The sequence below is a fragment of the Semicossyphus pulcher genome, unplaced genomic scaffold (genome assembly GCF_022749685.1).
Source record: "Semicossyphus pulcher isolate SPU_LCO1_2020_fin unplaced genomic scaffold, fSemPul1.0.p SCAF_8, whole genome shotgun sequence".
Lineage (NCBI taxonomy): Eukaryota > Metazoa > Chordata > Actinopteri > Labriformes > Labridae > Semicossyphus > Semicossyphus pulcher.
The window spans coordinates 27,167,521-27,188,817 of NW_027211759.1; the positions used below are offsets into that span (position 1 = coordinate 27,167,521).

Consider the following 21,297-nt stretch of genomic DNA (forward strand, 5'->3'; position numbering starts at 1 on the left):
CTAATACATTTGGTGATTATATTCTATGTGTGTGCATGTGATGCAAATTAGCCTGAGCAACTAAGCTTCTCATTGGACTAAACTGTTGGAGAGAAGCGGTGGTGTAAACTTCGCTCTCTCTTCGTTGGTGCTCGGGTTAGTCCTAACCCCTGGCACACGAACCGTACCGTAGTATAGAATATAGTATCCGATTTTGAACACTGCACATGTCTGTAAGGTCAAACAGGTCATTGTGACCCCGCCAGATTGTTGCCTCACTACCTAGCAGAGGTTAAGTTTCACTTTGTGGTTGATCTTCATGATAATATGTAGCTATCTCTCCCCTTCTGAAGAGTGGCCACCGCAAGTGTGTAAGACAGGAAGCTGTGCAGTCACATCCTGTCACACACACAGTTATCATTAGACTTGTAACAAGCAAGCACCTGTAGACGTGAACTCTCACATTGTTGGAGCTTCCTGTGGATCAGGCCGTCATCTAACAGTGATGTGTCATCTGCGTAGGTTGAGGCTTGCAGTCACTTCCAAGTTATGTGGTTGATTTCTATTAAATATAATTGTGAAGGCAGACTCTTCAACACAGAAACTTTTAGACCCAGAGGTTTGTATGTGTGGATTTAGTGTCTCAGCTGAAAGGACGCAGAATGTACAGAACCAAACGGCTTACAAAACAGCAAAGATTACGTGCAGGAGAGAATGTGGTGGGTGATTTACGCCCGCAGGTGCAACACTTTATCTGTTGCATGGGCAGGAAGGGAACAAAGAGTCTTTATTATATGTTACACTCCTCCAGCACTCCTCAAGGCTGCTTCACTCATTTTGAGAACTGAAGTCAGCCTGTGATACACATAATGCACACTGAAGGTATAATAAGGTTACACAGGGTGATATGAGTTTTACCTTTACATCAAGAATATCTCTTTCTTTCAGTGAAATAAAAACATTTGGGTTATAAATACATTTTGTAAATAAAACGATGTTTCACACGTCCATCACCTCACTCTTCAAACTTATCAGCTGCACTAAAAACAGTGTGTCTCTTGCTTTAGCTCTTAGTTAACGCCTCCAATAGACCAGGGGATATACAATACAGACAAAAGCAGAAATTAAAACCTGATTTGTTCAGAGCAGTGGATTCTCTGAAGATGACTCACTGTGTCATTGCTTCCTCTGCAGCTGGTTTCAGTTCGGACGGTTGTTATGTCTCCAGGCTCCCTCTTTTCATAGTAACGAAGTGTCGTGGAAAAAGGTCTCATTTAAAGCATCAAGCATGTTGATTTTAGAACATATGTTTGTCACACAGGATGTAGGAGGTTCTTCGCTCAGACTAATTGATTGACTTCACATTCAAGTTGATTATATAGTGTCGTGACAGACCAATCCTCAGATGGGGCCTGGGCCTCTCCAAACACCGACAATTTAAACTCTGTATGTATGAACATCTGGATACAAAAATCAAAAAGTAACTGAAGTCACTAAAAGATGAGATGAGAAAAAGCAGGATCTGATACAACGAGGTTTATTGAGTCCAAGAACAGAACCACAATACAACCAGAATGTAAGCCCGGGCAATAGAGACTGATCAGGCTCACACAGAGCATGATCTCATGTTCCCTCAGGACGCCCCGCCCGGTGACACAGAGACACAGAAACTCCCTTTTTTTATGTTACGTCTGCTCTCTGATTAATTTTAACCGTGTCAACACAGCTGACCTTTTTGCCGGTAAATGTTTCGGTGTTGTCTGGTTTGTATTTGTGTAAAAAAAAAAACCTGCTATTGTTTGCTCGTGACACGGTTATTTCTGACCAGAGTCAATAAAACAAATCATTTTCCAGCATAAAGCACATTGATAAAAACACTCTACTTCATATATGTTTTTTCACACAGATTATAAGTTCTTCATTCTGACAGCATAATTTACTTTCACCTTAAAGATGGTTATACAGGCTCTAAGAATGTTTCCAACCCCCCGAGCAGGGACCTTTCAGGGGGGGAGTCAACGCCCCTGGAGCTACATTTAGACCCTTGTTCCTGCTGTCGAGTTCCTCACACAGATTTTAGACTTTTTCACTTCATATCCAAGTTTATACAGCTTTAAGAATTTTCCAACAGAAGGTTGTGCAGTTTGTTTATTAAGAAACAAAGGTGAAGATGTGAGTTACATCCTGGTTACGATATCAGAAAGGCAAATTCTGTGTGAGTGAGCAAAAAAAACACCCCCTCAAAACCAATACTAAAAACAGAAGACAAAAACCTTAGATAAAGACAAACAGAGAAACTGTAACTTTGTGGGCATCCTGGGTATCACAAATATATTTTCAGTGTAAGGCATCAAGTGAAAATTGAAGATGTAGAAAAAACTACAGAGTAATCTGTCACACAGTCATTTTAACCTTCACATCATCACCAGCTCAGAGTTCAGGACGGTAGTTCCAGACGCTGCTGCGGCTCAGACCGTAGTTCTCCTCCCTCACACACTCGGGCAGATCAAACTGAGCCAGCAGATGCAGGAGCTGTCGTATGCCGTGCTCCTCAAACTGGGCTCTTCCCGGGTCTCCGATCAGGACTTTGGTGCCGTGGGTCTCGATGCAGCGGTCCAGCCAGCTGTGCAGGCTGGTGGCGAGGGCCTCGTCGTAGAACATGTCGCCCAGCAGGATCAGGTCGAAGCGCACCGGCTGTGAACCGATCATGTTGTCTGTCAGACACACGGGCGGCTCCAGGCCGTTCAGCTCACAGTTCATGTGTGCCGCAACGGCTGCAACTAGAACACAAACAGGCAGATTTAAACATCATAGAGCAAACAGAGACGCTGAACCAGACTTTTATCATCTATGAGCACACACTCAGGGGTTTGTGTCAACATTCAGCAGGCAGAAACTTCTTCTTCTTTCATCCTTTAAGGTCACATGAAATGTGCCCAAACACCTCAACTTATTTCATCACCCATCTGAGGTCTCTGCCAACAACATGACACAGCAGTCTTCTTCTGTGGAAGACATATTTGAAAAGGTTCGACTGTCATCCTTAAAACTTTCTTAATCTTAAAACTTCATGTTTATGCATTTATCTCAAGTCGATCAGAAAAGCAAAACAATTTAATGATGAGCTACAATTAATGCAGAGCTCTGCCGCTTTTAAATACGACAAGAAAGAGAGATCACATCAGTCCAGTTTGAGCTAACCTGCACTGACTGATGATTTAAAGCTCCTTTACATGCTTACAGGCTTTTAATGGTTCGGATCTGTTTTATTTTATTATTTATTTCTCATTTTATAATCCTTTCCAGCCTCAGAGATCTGCTGCTGCTGGTTACTTAAATACAAAGTGCCACAGAAATAAGAAAATCAGGAGCTCATCCTTTTTTAACTCTGCACTTAAACTACAGACACCAGAGAATAAGAGAGGCGAACACTGTGAGCAACAGTTTAAAATATATTAATTGAACACTGTCTCTAAACAGCTGCCACTGTTCCTCTGCTTCATTCTTTTACTTATTTTATAGTCTCAAGCTTTCCTCTGTTCTCTCGTCTGTTGAAGATGTTAGAAGGATTTGTGTCAGAGAAGAAGTGATGTATGGGATGATGTATAAAAGGCAGACTCAAGAAAGCTTCTGTGCACACTCGGCCAGAGCACTTCTTGTGCCAGGTTGGTGTGTCAACTGGTGGACAACTCATTCATGTCTCACATAGGTCACAAACCTAGAGATGGGGCAGCGTCAGCAGTCTTACCTGTTTTATTATTTTGTAAGCTCATTTTAAAGTTTCATTTAATTTTCCGCTTTTAAATCCTATTTAAACACGTCTTCTTTTCCTGCCTCTGATGGCTTTCTGTACATGGAAACAAACTTGCCTTTCACTGTAGTCTTAATTTATACCTTAAAATCTCACATGGCACACAGAACATTCATCACTGGATTTAAAACATATTAGACTCCATCAAAAACTGCTGCAACTTGTAACTGAGAATTAATTTTGAGTAAGAATCAATTTGGTTTCATTTTATTTATTGAATTATGCTGTGTTATTGTAAACATGTAAAGTTAACAGGCACGCACATCCAGGCGATAAAGTCCACAGGTGGGTGACGTTTCGAGCATATGCATACAAAGACACCCCTTTAAGTGCTTCCTGGGACACCCCCAGTATGTCTTTTTATGTCTCACTTTCTGAAGAGCAAACGTCACCCACCCGCGGTGGTAGTTAAATAAAAAAACTTCTCGTGAGCATGATCCAGTGTGTGGACACTATTTTTCACTTATTGTAAATATGTCTCACTTCATTAAATCTCACATTTATACAAAACACAAAGATGACACTGATTGCACTACATTTAAGTTTGATTCAATATTTCTGCTCGTTATTTTCCCCAAAAATTGTTTTATTACTCAAATATTAGATAATTACACACATATGTTATGATCTATATCAATGGTCTGCAATATGTTTGGCTTTCTGTACTACAGTGATGCTGCGAAGCGTTTCTCTCAGACCCCCGTATGTCTCTTTGCATGAAGAGTTTTGCACAAGAAGCTCAACGGCAGTCGTTTGAATATATATATATCAGGTATTTCGTAGACGTTTTTTAACATTTTTTATATCCACACAATTTTACACAAAATTCACCATAAACATACCAAAATAAAAACACTTTTAACTAAAGCTCTTTGAGGCCAAAATGCACGAATGTATACTGTATACTTATTTAATAGGAAACATACAATTGCCTGTAAAAATGTGGTTATTTATTATTTATAAGCTCAAACTATTTTTGGTTATCATCTGCACCAAGTCATCTTTGAAGAGCATAAATAAGGCAATGCTCAATTTTACAAGCATGAAAATCACCACATACATTTACCACCAGCTCAACTACATTCGTGTAAAACTTCAGAGCAGTTTTTTCAGATTTAATGGGACCTAGTGGGTTTTTGGTTTGTGATGTCACTGGCGTCCCCTGACCTTAACGCTGAAGCAGTACACCCCGATCTTGTGGATCACAACAGGTTAAAAAATCTGACAGATGGGTGTTAATAGGAAAAATAGCACAGTAGATGAGGAGTTAAATAAACATGAAGCATACCAGTGTCAATGTCATTAGCGACCACATGAGCTGCACCACACAGTTTAGCAGCGATGGCGGAGGCTCCACAGCCGCTGCCCAGATCCAGAACCGTCTGACCCCGACACACTGCGGGGTTATCCAGGAGATACCTGCACGCGGAGGACATCACAACAGAACTAACCTCCCAACATAAAACGGTGACAGTTGTTTATCATTGTCAGGGTAAGATCTTACCGTGACAGCGCCTGACCTCCAGGCCAGTAAATGGCCCAGTAAGGGTCATCAAAGGGCCACAGCTCCGGTCTCTCTCTCCAGAACCTGCAGGTCGGGGTGAACAGCCTCAGTCTGAGCTCCGGGGTCAGGCTCTGCTCTCCGACCACCTCTGTGTTCTCACAAATAAACCTGCGGATAGACTCATCAGAGTGACTGCTGTCTGAGATACTTCCATGTCTGCTTGTCTGTTTAAATGCTCTGGAAAATATTTTCACATAACGGCCACATTTAGGAGGCGTTAAAAGACCCAACATGACTGTATGCTGCTAACGTTCATGCTAATCAGTTAGCCACATATCTGCTTCTTAAAGCCGCTTTCTATGTTAGGCTACCTGTTACAGGTAATAGTTATTTCTAAACATCATAACACTGATTTATACATTTTAACAGAGTTTTTTAATCTCTCTACAGCTTCCCCTGAGACTGTCTGTGGTTGTTTCCGCACGAGCGCAAAACAGTGTCGGACAAAAGATCCGACGACCTCCTGAAAACGGGACACACTATGATTCCGCTCAAAAAGGTTCCTACAAAATATGTGTATGTTGATCGAGTTACCACATCCTGCTTATAATGTTAATAAAAGTAATTTTTAGAAATTTACTTCAGGTCCTTTATATATTTGTTTAAGATATTATAATGCAAGATTTGAATATAAAATGTAAAGTTGGCTCCTAATCAAAATCATTATGTTATACTATTATCACTTATAATAACTTTAATTTTCCACTGTGTATCAATACAGTTTGACCCGTTAATTAAATATGATTAGGATTGAAATTTTACTTGATTTTGTTCTGATATTAATGACCTTAATGTCCAAATATCTGCAAAACTAACAAAAAGATGTAGATGAAAGATGAAGCCAGAAACCTGAAGCTACATTTGAAGACAAAACATACAAAATGTAAAATATAAAGCACAAACAAACAAACATACAAATAGTTTAACATCCAAATGAAGCATGATATTTTATTTTCATATTGGGACACCCTCCAATGAACTGAGTTGGTTGTAGCTTGTTTTATATTTGCATTTAGAATAGTATCTGTATGATAATTAACCAAATGCTCTGATCCAAGTACTGTGAAAAACAGGAACAGAGTCACACCTCTGTCCCCTTTGGATTGGGATATTGTGTGACAAACTTATCTAACATTATTCCACCTCTCCCTTGAACCATGTCTCCCTTCTAGATTAGTAATTTCCAGAAGGATTTTCTGTATTGAATTAGGAATGACGAGCTCAGGAGCTGACTTGATGTCTGTCATTTTTACACATGGCAACCTGGTACGGAGCCTGAGGCTGTAATCCCAGCACCCTTCATGCTCTCTTACAGACACGTCTTTTTGATGGAGGAGGTGCAGCAGCTCTGATGGAGAGTTTTCTTCCTGTCACTGAAGTTACCTGGATCTGACACCTGAGGCCTGAACAGACCACCACAGGCCTGCTTCAGGGTTCGTCTTTTCTAAAGACGTTGGCTCTCTGTCACAGCATGCAGGTGTAGTGAGTCGATGCCAGAGAGAAGAGAACTGCAATCTTGATCTGCCAGGTCTGTGATTCAGGGTTACAAGGATGTAACACTGGGTGCACACACAGCAGGCGGAGGAAGGCATGTTAGATAAGACTTTATTAATCCCTGCGGGAGAAATCAAGTGTTCCAGCAGCACAATAGACAGAGCAATAAGAGGAAAGTAAATAAACTGTTGGTGTGCTTAAGAGCGCTTCACCAGCATCCTTAAATCATGTTCCCTCCTACACTCCTCTATCAATGATCTCTATGATTAGAATCAGTTCTATTACAGAGGAGGTTTTCACATGCTTTGCCTTGGTATACTGATGAACAACCATAAACATGTGAGTAAAATTAAAGGGTCTTTAACATTCCTTCCCCCCAAGTTGTACCCGATCTTGCTCAATTTTATCTCCACATTCTACATAATCTGGCAGACTAAGTCGAGAGAATCAGACCCGAGGTTAGACGTAATGACATCGTCCAACTAGAGATAATAGGGGAAAATGTGCGAGATCACATCATCCATAAATACAAGGAGCAGGATGATGTCCTCATGCAGGCTTTTGAAGATTTGTTAGACGGGCTAATTCAGTCAAATAATCACCTCGAGGGCTCCCGTCTAGAATTCATTGTTCAACTGATTCGAAACCCTCGAGGCGGAGGTAAACGCAAACATCATCAGCTGTTAGACGACGAAATCGTAAAAGTGAAGCGACGTCACCTGTACGTGGTAAACAATCAAAGCAACTCTCTCTGCTTTGCCATCAACTTGGCTCATCTCACCCACCCTGATTTTACCGATAGCCAGGCTTTTGAACGCGGTAGAGAGTCGCAGCGTCTCGCAGGCTTGAGTGATCAGACGGAAGTGACCCTCAGTGACATAGGTAGATTTGAGCAGATACTGAATCGTAAGATTGTGGTGTTCTGCAGACATTCCGGCGGCCGAACACTTGCACCTTTCGAGACAGAATTTCCCAAGTCACCTCAGCCTTTGTATCTTTTCCTGTTTCAAAACCATTACTATGGGATAAAAAAGGTCGAAGGTCTTTTAGGAGTCACGTACTTCTGCAATCACTGTCACATAGGTTACTATCGTTGCGAGAAACACTACTGTCCTGATTATTGCAATCTCTGCTTTGACCCTAACTGCCCCACTCATTATTCTGACGTTGTATTCTGCTCAGCATGCAACAGGACGTGCCGTACACACGCGTGTTACTTGAAACACAAACAGCCTCAACCTTGGTCTAATTCAAATCTCAGTATCTGCCAGCAGATGTATAAATGCATCGATTGTAAACTACTCTTTCCTCGTCACGCTAAGCATGAATGCAAAACTAAAAAATGTAGAATCTGCAGGGAGGATCTCGATCAGTCTGAAATTCCCTCTCCTCATCATCTGTGCTACATGTGACCCCTGAAAGCTGAAGACGAATTCAACGAAAACATAATCTTTTATGATTTCGAAACATTCGCTAACCAGGATGGTGTACACAAACCTTATCTGGTGTGCACAAAATCGCTCAATGCTAAAGGATTTGACAGCTACTCGATCCTAAGTTACCTGCTGGGGGAGGGCATGACGCCCTATATTGTCACTCAAGGCAGTAAAATTATCTGCTTCACAGAAACCGATTTCCAGTTGAGGTTCATCGACTCTCTGTCGTTCCTCACCATGCGTCTCAACGCTATGCCTAAGGCTTTAGGTTTTGCAGACAAATCCAAGGGCTATTTTCCCCATAAATTCAGCTTGCAGGACCGGTTAAACTACATCGGTCCCTACCCGGCTCCCTCCGATTATGGCGGCCGCTGAGCTGGAAGAGTTTCACAGCTGGTACAGTGAGAGCTCTCACGCTGTCTTTAACTTTGAGAAAGAAGCTCTGTACTACTGTCGAAACGACGTCGATATTCTCCTTGAGGGGTGTGTGAAATTCAGAAATCAGTTTATCAGCGATACTCATGTGGACCCTTTTCGCCGCGCCACCATAGCCTCGGCGTGCATGACTGTGTTTTTCACTAATTTCCTGACTGAATACACTCTAGCTATACCTTCCGCCGACAACTACAGACGCAGATCGAAATCCTACTCGAACGAGTCCATCCAATGGCTGGAGTGGGTAGCGCATTCTGAAAAAATCCATATCGAGCATACTTAAAACATGGGGGAAAAGCAGATCGGTCCCTACTTTGTAGACGGTTATGCCCTGCGGGAAGGTGAACAGTGGGTCTGGGAGTTTCTGGGGTGCTTTTTTCACGGTTGCTATTCCTGCTACCGCCCCGATGAAATCTGTCCTCTGACAAAACTCCCTACGGTGATCTGCATGCAGCTAGTGAGGCGAGATTGCAAGAGCTGAGGGACGTTTACGGGGTCCGTATCCGTGTGAAGACGGAGCGCGAATGGAGGGAGATGAAAAGATCAAATGAGGAGGTAAAACAGTTCATGAAGAGCTACGTTGCAGCCGAACCTCTCTCCCTACGATCGGCACTTTACGGAGATCGCACTTCTGCTGTCAGGTTACGTTACAGTACACCATCTGATGAAAGCGTGCATTATGTAGTTGTCACCTCCCTCTATCCATACGTGAACGCGACATGCTCTTATCCTTTACAGCACCCCAGCATCATCTACAAGGATTTTGACGACCCTCGAAAGTACTTTGGGTTGATCAGAGCCGTTGTCTACCCGCCCCGAGGGCTCTATTTTCCTGTTTTACCTTATAAAACGTCCGGAGGTAAACTAGTGTTTACCCTCTGCCGCACCTGCGCCGAAGTTAATCACCAGAGCGGTTCATGCACTCACGACGATGAAGCTAGAGCCCTGACAGGGGTGTGGGTGACGGTCGAGTTAAACAGCCTTAGAGCTGGTAAGCAGGGTGGGTAAAATCACAGAGGTGTGGCACTTTGAAGCACGTAGTAGTACAGCACAGTTTTTACCGAGTACATACACACTTTTCTAAAAGGCAAACAGGAAGCTTCAGGGTACCCTCCCGATGCCGTCGATGATGAGGGTAAGAAAAAATACATCAACGAGTACAGGAAGCATCAGGGCATCCAATTAGATTCTGAAAAAATTGAGGTCAACCCTGCCAAGAGGCAGGTGGCCAAGTTGTGTCTGAACAGCTTCTGGGGCAAATTTGCGCAAAGAACCAATCTGGTGAAAACCAGCCTCGTCTCAACAACCGAGCAGTTTTTCAACTTTGCATTTTCCGGTCAATTTGATCTCAAACACGTCGCTTTCCTACCCACCCATAAAAACGAGGGTGATATAGCTCTGATTCAGTGGGGTTATAACGAGCGCATTGTCGTACCCCCTGGTAGGTCAACCAACGTCTTTTTAGCAGCTTTTACTACCGCCTACGCCCGTCTCAAGCTGTACAGCTATTTAGAAAGGTTGCAACACAACGTTCTTTATACTGATACAGACAGTGTGATTTATACAGTGAAAGAGGGAGAGACCCCTCTGGAGTTGGGCAATTATTTGGGTGATTTGACTGATGAGTTGGGGGGTGACACGATTCAGGAGTTTGTATCGGCAAGCCCCAACAGTTATGCCTACCTGACCAGAACTCGGAAAAAAGTCACGGTAAAAGTTAAAGGTATAACCCAGACTCGTGAGTGTTGTGAACAGATCAACTTTGACAGCATGAGAGAGCTGGTGGAAGGCTACCTCGAGGGTGTGAAGGAGGGGGCGGTTGAGACCCCTCAGCAGGGTATCAGAAGGGATAAAAAAGGGTTTCTGCTGAGAAATGTTCAGAAAAAGTTTCGAGTGGTGTATGACAAAAGACGGCTCTTCCCTGACGGATCGACTCTACCATTCGGTTATTAATGTCTCACACTAGTGTCATACACTAGTGTCACATCGATTCATGATGGAGGAGGTTGAATTTGATCCTAGACTGAAAGCAATATATTTTTGTGTGATAGTAGGACCCAGTGGTTGTGATGAACTGAAGAAGATGAATAAAAAAATTAAATTCATCGAAGGGCTGCCTGATTCCTCCCGATCAAAGTCATCTGGTCATCCTGGACGATGTTATTTTTCAAGCCGCGGATCGTCCGGAGGTGGTTAAAATTTTCACACAATACAGACATCACAAAAATATGTCCGTCATGATGCTGACTCAGAATGTATTTCATCAGGGAAAATACAGTCGAACTATCAGTTTAAACAGTAATTATCTGGTGTTGTTTAAAAACCCGCGTGACAAATTACAGATGAATATTCTAGCTCGTCAAATTTTCCCCTCACTAAAAACATTTTTCATGGAAAGTTTTGAAGAGGGCTACCAAAGACCCTCACGGCTATTTAATCCTCGATCTCACGATACTGCCCAGAACGATACAGAGCGAGGACGGGCATACTTCCTCGGCAGTGGCCTGTTGTGTACTTGCCAAGTAAACCCAAATAGGTCATCATGTCGCCGCGTATAAAGAGGAACGCGGTCTTACTAAAAACTTTCTCGGGAATCTTTTAGGAGGCTTGATTCAGAGAAAAAAAAAATAATAATAATAAAAAGATGGCCAAGGTGAACAAAATGTTCCTGATTACACCCCGTGAGATGAACAGACTAACTCAGACCGAGCCCTCCATCAGACGGATGGCTGAAGATGATTTGGATGAAAAAATGAGAGCTATACTCGAGCGAGGGTCGAGTTCCTACGAAAAAGCAAAGAGGTATGAAGCTTTGCTGCACAGATATCTCACTTTTATGAGACAAGGTCAGAAAGATTAACGTGCGGTTACTCTCAGTCTACAACCTGACCCTACATCCGGACACATTTCGACACAACCTGTGCAGAATGATTCAGGCGCGCTGGCCTCTGATCAGTCACGTGATCAGTCAGGTGATCAGTCAGGATTGGACAATGTGACGAGCGAGGTAATAAAAACCTACCTCGACGCGATCGTAAAAACGCTGTGTACATTATGCAGAAATGATCCGAAGGCGGGATGGACTGGACCACAAGGGGTGAATTTGTTTATAATGGTAACGTCGTAAAAGGTTCTCATCATGGATCATGGATTTATTCAAAAACCTCTCGCTGTCTTATCAAAACCCCCGACCCCCTCCAAAAGGTTGGATGAGTTTCTTAAATACCATGATGGAAGTAAACATCCCTACATCTATGGTGAATAACCGTCATGCACGCGATGAATACAAGAATCTCCAAAAAAACGGATTTGACAGAAACGGATTTGAAGAAAAAACGCCCGTGCAAAGACGCAAGAGGAAGACAGTAATGCTATCACCGAGCTGGATGACTGTGGATTGAAAATCCACATGATTCAAAGTGTTGATGAAAATAAAAATGTTTATTGATTACAACATTTTGGTTACAGCGTGTTTGGTTTTGTTTTGTTTGCAATAACAATCTCTAAACAAGTCAAGAAGAATTTTTTTTTTAATACATCATCATACACTGACAATATTACAATACTGAGTAAAATGAGATACCATACAGTCATTTTTTAGAGCATCATTATCATACAGAGACAATATTTCTTTTTAAGATAATCCGCAGGCCCTTTTGCAGAGAAAAAAATACACAGTGCTGCCCGCAAAACATGGACAGAGGGTGTTGAAGCTGACGGTTATGGTACAGTATTTTCTCTGAGCGGTTTTCCAGAAACTCCAAGATGCCGTAGGGGAAGTGTTCAAAATCAGGCGGGAATCCGTAAGAGTCAATAAAGCAGGCAGAGCCGTCCTGTTCCAGAGTCAGAGATAGCCAGTGTTCTCCGGGTAGGTGTGAGGGGTGAGTGTTGACGATGAAGTAGGTGGGGGCTCTTAACTCATGCTTCAGTAAGGCTAGCTGGTCAGACGACAGACGATGCAAAAGACGCTCCAGCTGATAATTATCCTTTTTTTCCCCTCAGTAATAGTCCACCAGCACCTGTCTTTTAGCGTTGATCTCCAGAATGGAATTATAACAGGTGTAGACGATGAGCCTCATGGTGTGAGGCAGAGGGACCCTGAATCTCCTGTACACCATCCTGGTTAGCGAATGTTTAGAAATCATAAAAGATTATGTTTTCGTTGTATTCGTCTTCAGCTTTCAGGGGTCGCATGTAGCACAAATGATGAGGAGAGGGAATTTCAGACTGATCAAGATCCTCCCTGCAGATTCTACATTTTTTTGTTTCGCATTCATGCTTAGCGTGACGAGGAAAGAGTAGTTTACAATCGATGCATTTATACATCTGCTGGCAGATACTGAGATTTGAATTAGACCAAGGTTTAGGCTGTTTGTGCTTCAAGTAACACGCGCGTGTGCGGCACGTACTGTTGCATGCCGAGCAGAATACAGTGTCAGAATAATGAGTGGGGCAGTTAGGATCAAAGCAGAGATTGCAATAATCAGGACAGTAGTGTTTCTCGCAACGATAGTAACCTATGTGACAGTGATTGCAGAAGTACGTGACTCCTAAAAGACCTTCAACCTTTTTTATCCCATAGTAATGGTTTTGAAACAGGAAAAGATACAAAGGCTGAGGTGACTTGGGAAATTCTGTCTCAAAAGGTGCAAGAGTTCGGCCGCCGGAATGTCTGCAGAACACCACAATCTTACGATTCAGTATCTGCTCAAATCTACCTATGTCACTGAGGGTCACTTCCGTCTGATCACTCAAGCCTGCGAGACGCTGCAGCTTTCTACCGTGTTCAAAAGCCTGGCTATCGGTAAAATCAGGGTGGGTGAGATGAGCCAAGTTGATGGCAAAGCAGAGAGAGTTGCTTTGATTGTTTACCACGTACAGGTGACGTCGCTTCATTTTTACGATTTCGTCGTCTAACAGCTGATGATGTTTGCGTTTACCTCCGCCTCGAGGGTTTCGAATCAGTTGAACAATGAATTCTAGACGGGAGCCCTCGAGGTGATTATTTGACTGAATTAGCCCGTCTAACAAATCTTCAAAAGCCTGCATAAGGACATCATCCTGCTCCTTGTATTTATGGATGATGTGATCTCGCACATTTGCCCCTATTATCTCTAGTTGGACGATGTCATTACGTCTAACCTCGGGTCTGATTCTCTCGACTAAGTCTGCCAGATTTTGTGGAATGTGGAGATAAAATTGAGCAAGATCGGGTACAACTCGGGGGGAAGGAATGTTAAAGACCCTTCTTATTTCCAGATTGTTGAAACGATCACATTGTGTGACTGATTTGTTCTCATTTTGATGACCTGACTCTGCCAGAGACCCGCCGTGCTGCGGCGAAGGCCCAAAACCTACAGACTCTATCAAAACTCTCTCCTCAGTGTGTAAAACCCTTTGCAGAATCAGTATTTTCAAAGAAAACAAAAAAAACAAACAAAACATAAATAAAACTTTACGACTTGACTAACTGGACACGCCATACCGTGAAGAGACACTGAATGTGTGTGTGTGTGTGTGTGTGTGTGTGTGTGTGTGTTTGTGTGCGTGCATGCGTGCGTGTGTGCGTGCGTGTGTGTGTGTGAAAGACATCTGCACTTATGTGTTTACTGAATTCAGATCATCCTCTTTTTAGGAACAGGTTTTTCTATATCGTGAGTCAGGTTCGTTTATCCTCGATGTGGGTGTGACTATTTGATCACAGATTAGAGGAAGCACTCTTAACCAAGATGCTGAAATACCAGCGGCCGCAGTAGTCTTTATATGTAGTCTTTATATTTGGTAGTCTTGGTCATCTGCATAAGTTGGTGGTGAAGGGATTTCAGAGTTCCCCTGTGTGGAATGTTTTAGCACTAGAATATAAGGGTTTGAATGCATCTCTGATTACCCCCCTCAAGTTCCCACGCTTCTCCTTGGATTTGGGGGGGGGGGGACAAAAAATCCAGTGTTATGTAGCAACAGATGTGATGGGGTCAAAGGTGTCATCAATCATTTTTGGTCACAAAGTGTATGCTGTGAAGGAAATTTTTATGTTAACCTGTTTGATCATGTGTTTAAATTTTTTCTCTAGTATCAATAATCATGGTATAATCAGCTAAGGTTCATTTTAAGGATATGTATTGTCTGCTCCTCTCCAGGGTCTTGTGCATGATTTACCGTTGCTCCTTCTGTCTTAGAGAGATAGTTGGTGGCCTTGTCTGGGCTGAGAGCTCCAGGGCAAGGGGTAAACTCTAGAGAGTCAGGCGCCTCAGCTAAAGTCATAACAATGACACCTTACTTGGTCTCTGTGAGAGGAGTTCTTTCTGTAATGTATAACATACTCTGTGAACCTTGATTCTGTGTCAGTCAGTCAGACAGCTGCGTGCTGTGTAGTACTGGTCTGACCCAGCTCGAGTTGTTAATTGCTTTTACTCATTTATTATTATTCTTCAATTAAAATACATCAAAAGACAACTTTGTTTCCCTGAGAACTTTATTGGTCTCGTCATCAGAAACTTGCCACCACATATACTTACATCTCTCTCACATGGACATGCGCTCCGAGCGGTTGGAGCGTTCTGTGCTCTTTAGGAAAGGCACCTCTCCAGCTACCAGCTCCAATTCCATGGTTGGTGCATACCGGGATTTGAACCAGCCGCCCTCTGTTTCCCAAGCCAAGTCCCTACAGACTGAGCTGCTGTCTACCTCTGACATAAGAGTAAAGAGTTTTATTTGTAATAATTAAAGATGAAACAGAAGCAAAGCTCTGAAACAGTGATTTGATTTAAGACATAAAGATGGACGACTCTCCACCTCCTCTCGTGCAATAGCCTGTGTTCCATGCCATACTATACTAAATGTTGTATGCAGTATGCAGACATAAGCAAAACGTGCAGTATGCCAAAAATAACTGGATGTCGTACTGACTTTTAATACGGGATCCGACTAGAGGGAGAGACGGCGCAGGTCACAGATGATCCAGAGTCTGATCTACAAGCAGTTGAGCAGAATCTATAACAATGTGATCCAGCAGTGAGCAGTTCATAATCATGCAGCGCAGAGAGGACACCGACCTGTGAGTGGTTCTCATGCTCTGCCCCTGAGTCCATAGGGTCACGATCGTTCCTGTATTTCCGTTGTTGTGGCAAAAAGTTCCACAAACTCTCTTATCTGCAACTTAATTTCAATCTCTAATATATAATAAAAATCTTAAAAATAGTTAATAAACTTGGTCGAATGAGTCTTCAAACTGAGAAATAAAACTGTCAAAAATAATCGTAGAAAAAAATCTGATGCAACAAAAGGCTTTATTGAGCACAGGTAAACTGATACATCAATAAATCAATGAGTGTCATCCGGATGAGACTGCCCACAGGTCAGCCGCTCGAGTCTTATATACTCTAAGCCCCTCCCTCGCTGGGCTTCAGCATGTATCAACACCTGTTTGAGCCCCCCCCCCCTCGCTCTGGCTCTCTGCCCTCAGTTTGTTTCCTTTCAGTTTTGCCCGACCCATTTCCAACTTTTCCGCAGGACTCTTCCTCACTCAGGCCAATTAGGCACGTTCATGCACTGTACAACAGATAAGGGAGGGGCTCGGGGGGGGACCTGTTTTTCTGGGCCAGCTGCCCACCCTGCACCTGGCCTTTATACTGAGCCCAGCGAGTTTCTCAGCTTAGGATTCTATTTTAGAGTTTTAACACTTTAGATTATAAAAACTTATTATAAAACATTAGAAAGTAAAACCTTAACTATAAAACATTTGACTGTAAAACTTTAACTTTAAGGCTTTAGACTATAGAAACGTTAACTTTAAGACATTAAAACATTTAATTTATAAATCTTATGGATATATAACTTCAACTCTAAAACATTTGATTATAAAGCTTCAAAATTTTTTCCAACACCGTGAACAACCTTAAAGAATAAAATACGTCTTCACAAGCTGTGACTGAGCTGGAGGTGATCCATGCTTAATTATCAGAGTTATCATGAGCGTGGGGAGGAGACAGACGTTAGGAGAGGAGATATGACACAGACCTGTGTGTGTTTTGATGCTCTGTACCTGAATCAATAACATCGTGATCTGTCCGTGTTTCTGCGCACGGTTAAAGTATAAACTTCGTCTCCACAGGCTGTCACATGTCCGTGTGCTGTGTAGTTCATATAATTCACTGATAACAGAGCTGTGGAGGAGCATCAGGCTTCATGATCAAACAAAGCTGGGATGTGAAACCAGGGTTGCCAGGTCTGCGGTTTTCCAGCTGAATTGGGCGACTTTTGAAGTGTTGCTGCAGGCACAAGGTCCTGTGTGGCTGCACACGTCACACAGCCCATGAGACGATTCTGACTCTGTATGTTTGGACTGTCTCAGACATCGATGATGCGCAGATGATGAAAAGAACTTCCATTGACACCGACTTGAATCAGCATCAGTCAGGCTTCATGAATACCTGGGATATCACCTCGGCCAAATAGTGTCTCCCGAAACACATTTCTACTTGCACTTATATATGATCAGGGTGTGTGTATGTTTCTCTTACCATGTGGTTCACATTAGGACGAAACCCCTTTTCTTTCCCCCCAAAAGGCTCCTATTTCATCAACATTAAACGGGGTCCTCTTCTCATCGCCATGTTTTTATAGTATCCTATACATAATTTTAGACAGGGCATATGGCATTAGCTTTACTACTCCTGCACAACAACATTCCAGTGCCACTTGTATGAGCAACTCACATCTCAGGTCAGATACTACAAGGTCTAAAAGCTGTTTCAAAGCACCCACTCTGCCAGGAACAAACATTTTGTTGGACATTTAGTTTAAAAGACATCTCATTACATTTCTCTGGGTGTAAATCGTGTGTGATGAAGGAATCGCTGCAGGTGGTGCAGCGCTGATTCAGTTTGACCACCTGCTGGTTTTCTGCTGACTTTAGCACGCTGTAGCTTGAATAATACATCCGTCTATACATTAAATATCCTGCAAAGCACTTAGAGAGCCATCCTGTAACTACACAGCGCGGTTCTCCCTCCTGGTTTGAGGAAAGCGGCTTCAGTCGGCCTCTGTTTGGCTCAGACGACAAATATTCACAGCAGGACGCCTGCAGAAACACTCAGAACGCGTCATTTATTTAGAGAGTTAGCTTTTATTAACACAGATCACAACAATGAGCTCCTCTCTCTTCTAGTTATGACTGCGTGTGACTGTGAGCGCAGTAAAGTAATCAAACAGTGTGCTGGAGTTTGTGTTCACTGGCTGTGCTCAAAGGAAACTGGTGAAAGAAATGACACTCAGCTATCTCTTCTATTCGTGTGTTAAGAGCGACTCATTTCTCCTGTCATGCAAATACATCCAATTAACATGCTAGTGAGGAATGAAGCTGTGTAAGAGTGAGCCTGAAGCTCAGAAGAACGAGTGCTGCCTCTGGTTGCACATGAGACACTACAAAGTGGTGGGGGTGAGCAGAGTGTTTCCTCTCCCCGTCAACATGAAAAAGAAGCAATGACCTCTGATGTTCTCTGGTTTTTAGCTGACCGCCGGGGTCAGCCCTACACAGGGGTCTGTATGTGACTGACTGACTGAGTAACTGAGTGACGGTACTATCAGAGCCGTAGAGAGAGAGAGTTGCGATATCGATCATGGAGCGTACTGGACGTCCACTGACGCGACTCTCTGTCTATACGGCTCTGGATACTTTGTTCGGGGAGTAGGTGGAGCTGCTCCTCCGCTGTCCTCACCTACGTCCGCAGCGTGCACCTGCTTTCAAACACGTTGCCATCGGCCTCATAAGGACAGTCCTTGTAACACATTGCCCACAAAAGAGCACACTGACCTGATGCGGTCAGCCACATACGAGGTTTTGACCTCGTCTTGTGTCCTTCTCTTCTGTGTGTCTCTAAAATGTAACGTGAACATGGTTCAGCTTCTCTGTCTCGAGGACACAAGCAGGGAATCTTTCCATAACTCTGAACAACAGCTCACGTCTGTCGAGCTCTTTACTTCTCTCTCTTTTATAAAGTTTATGTTTATTATGCATTTATTATTGCTCTGCTTAATCACCTGCTGTAACACCAAATCTGTCCTTCTGTCAGTCAGTCAGTCAATCAGTCTGTCTGTCTGTCTATGTGTCTCTCTGTAAGGAGAGATATCCATTGTACAGAAAAATGAATAGACACATAATCTGCTCTAAACACTAAACATATAATTTATGATGTATTGAAAATAATGTTGTCGTTGTCAGACGTCCATCAGGACACAGAGAAGAGAATGAGTCCATGTCAGGACTGTTCTTAAAGGCAGCGGCACAAGAGGAGCCCCACACGAGCAGCTGTGTGCTGCACAGGCGTGTGCATCTCATTAATCAGGTCAAACAAGCGCAGATTTATAACAACAAGTCCTCAGCAGAAACACATCTGTCCTCTTACAAACTAGAAGAAGAATCCCAGCTGGAAGGATAAAGTATCATTAATAAAAGTCTTTATCTGTTTAATGAGCTAAATCTGTGCTGCCAGAGGAGTCAGCTGCTCGCCACGTCTCAGGTTCTACAGACGATCACCAAGTTAATCAATCTAATATGTTTTTATCATGGTGATAAATCAGAGGAGAAGCTGGCGTGTGTGTGTGTGTGTGTGTGTGTGTGTGTGTGTGTGTGTGTGTGTGTGTGAAATGGATATAAATGAGACTAAACAGAGACAGGGTCAGAGCAGGATGAGGGGGAGTTTTAAGAGTTATAGAGCGAGACAGAGAGAGAGAAGAGTGTGATTGATCTCCTCTGTGATTTCAAACACACCTTCTCTGTTAGAAAGTTTCCTCCCGACACACTGCGCTGAAATGCTGCTCTCCTGAGACTCACACACACATAAAAGTGTCTTCACGAAATAGAACAAAATAGGCCGTTTCCCCTGAAAGACTTTCAAAGGCGGCTGTGAGATGTGAGGCGGGAGGAGACAGCGGGGCTCCCCGGTGGATAACACTTACAGAAGATAACAGGGTGGGGGGGCAGCAGACTCATCTCTCTAAATACTTTCACTGTCAGCCAGTCTGAAGCAGCAGCAGGCGGCCATGTTTACCGTCCCAGGAGAGCGCGTGGAGAGCGGGTCACCGTCTGATGCTGAAGGAGTGGAAGAGGAAAGAGACGCAGCACGGTGGGGGGGAGGTGTTTGCAGGTAGTTCAAGGTTAAAGCAGAACTCTCAGCACAGCTCAGGGAGGCTTTCTGTTGTGCTGTTCTGAGCTGCTAAGAAAATTGGGAGTGATTAAGTAGTAATTAGAAACTCATGAGGGAAATTAGTAATTTCGCTCTGTGATTTTAATGAGCCTTTTACTGTCAGAGATGTCACACTTCCCAATGATCAACTTCAATCCTTTTTTAGGCTCTCATCCTGGCTGTAAAAGAAGTTTGGCTCCAAGAAGCATCTAAAAACTGTTCTGTATGGACAAGGCTTCATGTAACTCTCCATCCATGTCCTGCGTTTAAGGCGATGTCTACACGTACACGGGTATTTTTCACAAACGTAGCTGCGTTTTGACCTTTCGTCCACACAAACGCCGTTTTAGGTCACTGAAAGCAGATCTTTTGTAAAACTCCGGCCAGGGTGAAGACTTTTAGAAACTCTGTTTCCGTGGAGTAGACGGGGTAAACGCTGTTTTTGGCTCGTGACGTCAGGCTGTGCGCCGTTATCTCCTTTGTGAGGTGTCACAAATGAGGCGACATCCTTTGCAAAATGACAGACGTGACATAAGCTTTTAGCTGTGTCCCAATCCACGGGCTGCAGCCTGCGAAGGAGGCGGTCCACAGAGGATGCTCCATTCATAGCCTGCGTAGACGTTAAAGCCGAACTGAAATGAGACGGTCTGGTCTACCCTTGCATCACCAAACGCTGCTCCTGTTGCCAAGCAACAGGTAGCTAGCAGGCTAACTAGCTAGCATAACTAACATTGCTTAAGTTAACCTGTTATTTTAAAGATCATTTGTTTCAAGGGCCCTTTCGTTTTCTTACACATGTGTAACACTAGCTGTTGAAACCAAAAACGTTTATATTTTAAGGTATATTCCTCTGCCGTTTAAAAGTCCGCCATCTTGTTTGAATTGCTGCGCAATGCATCTTGGGATATGGCCGCAAAGGATGCAGCCGATGGATCCTTCGTGGTTCAGGATAGTGTGGAAATTTTCCGGGGATCATTAAAGGGTAACTCGTCTAAATTTAAACTTATATGAGGGGGCAATTTATTTTATGACGTTTATTTGGTGACCCCCGGCTTCCCCCCTGGAGAGCAAAGAAGGATCATCTTATCTTGCTTATGAAGGCCGGTGGGCTGATTGAAGTACCATGTGGGGATGAGGTAGGGGGTTTGTTGACGTTGTATATAAGCATGAACACTCTGACTGAAAGGGAGAGAACTGCTGTACTTCTCTCCATGCTGCATGTAAAATGTAGGTAAAGAGACGTGATTCATAACACTGAGTTTGCTTGTTCTTCACAAATTATCTTCAGGAGGACTGCCCTCAAAATAGTTTTTTCAGACTTTTGATTGGCTTCTTCTTCTTCTTCTTCTTCTTCTTCTTCTTCTTCTTAACGTGACCGGTTATATCGCCGCCTGT

The 21,297-nt window shown here is 43.2% G+C and overlaps 1 protein-coding gene across 1 annotated transcript; it reads right to left on the bottom strand.

The window, feature by feature from the left end:
* Positions 1-2,373: 2,373 nt before the first annotated feature.
* Positions 2,374-5,763, bottom strand: etfbkmt (electron transfer flavoprotein subunit beta lysine methyltransferase). The gene is given in 3 exon segments (XM_069687040.1): positions 2,374-2,759; positions 5,079-5,209; positions 5,295-5,763. Coding segments are annotated over 3 exon segments (810 nt in total). The 5' UTR covers positions 5,588-5,763.
* Between the last annotated feature and the right edge of the window lie 15,534 nt (positions 5,764-21,297).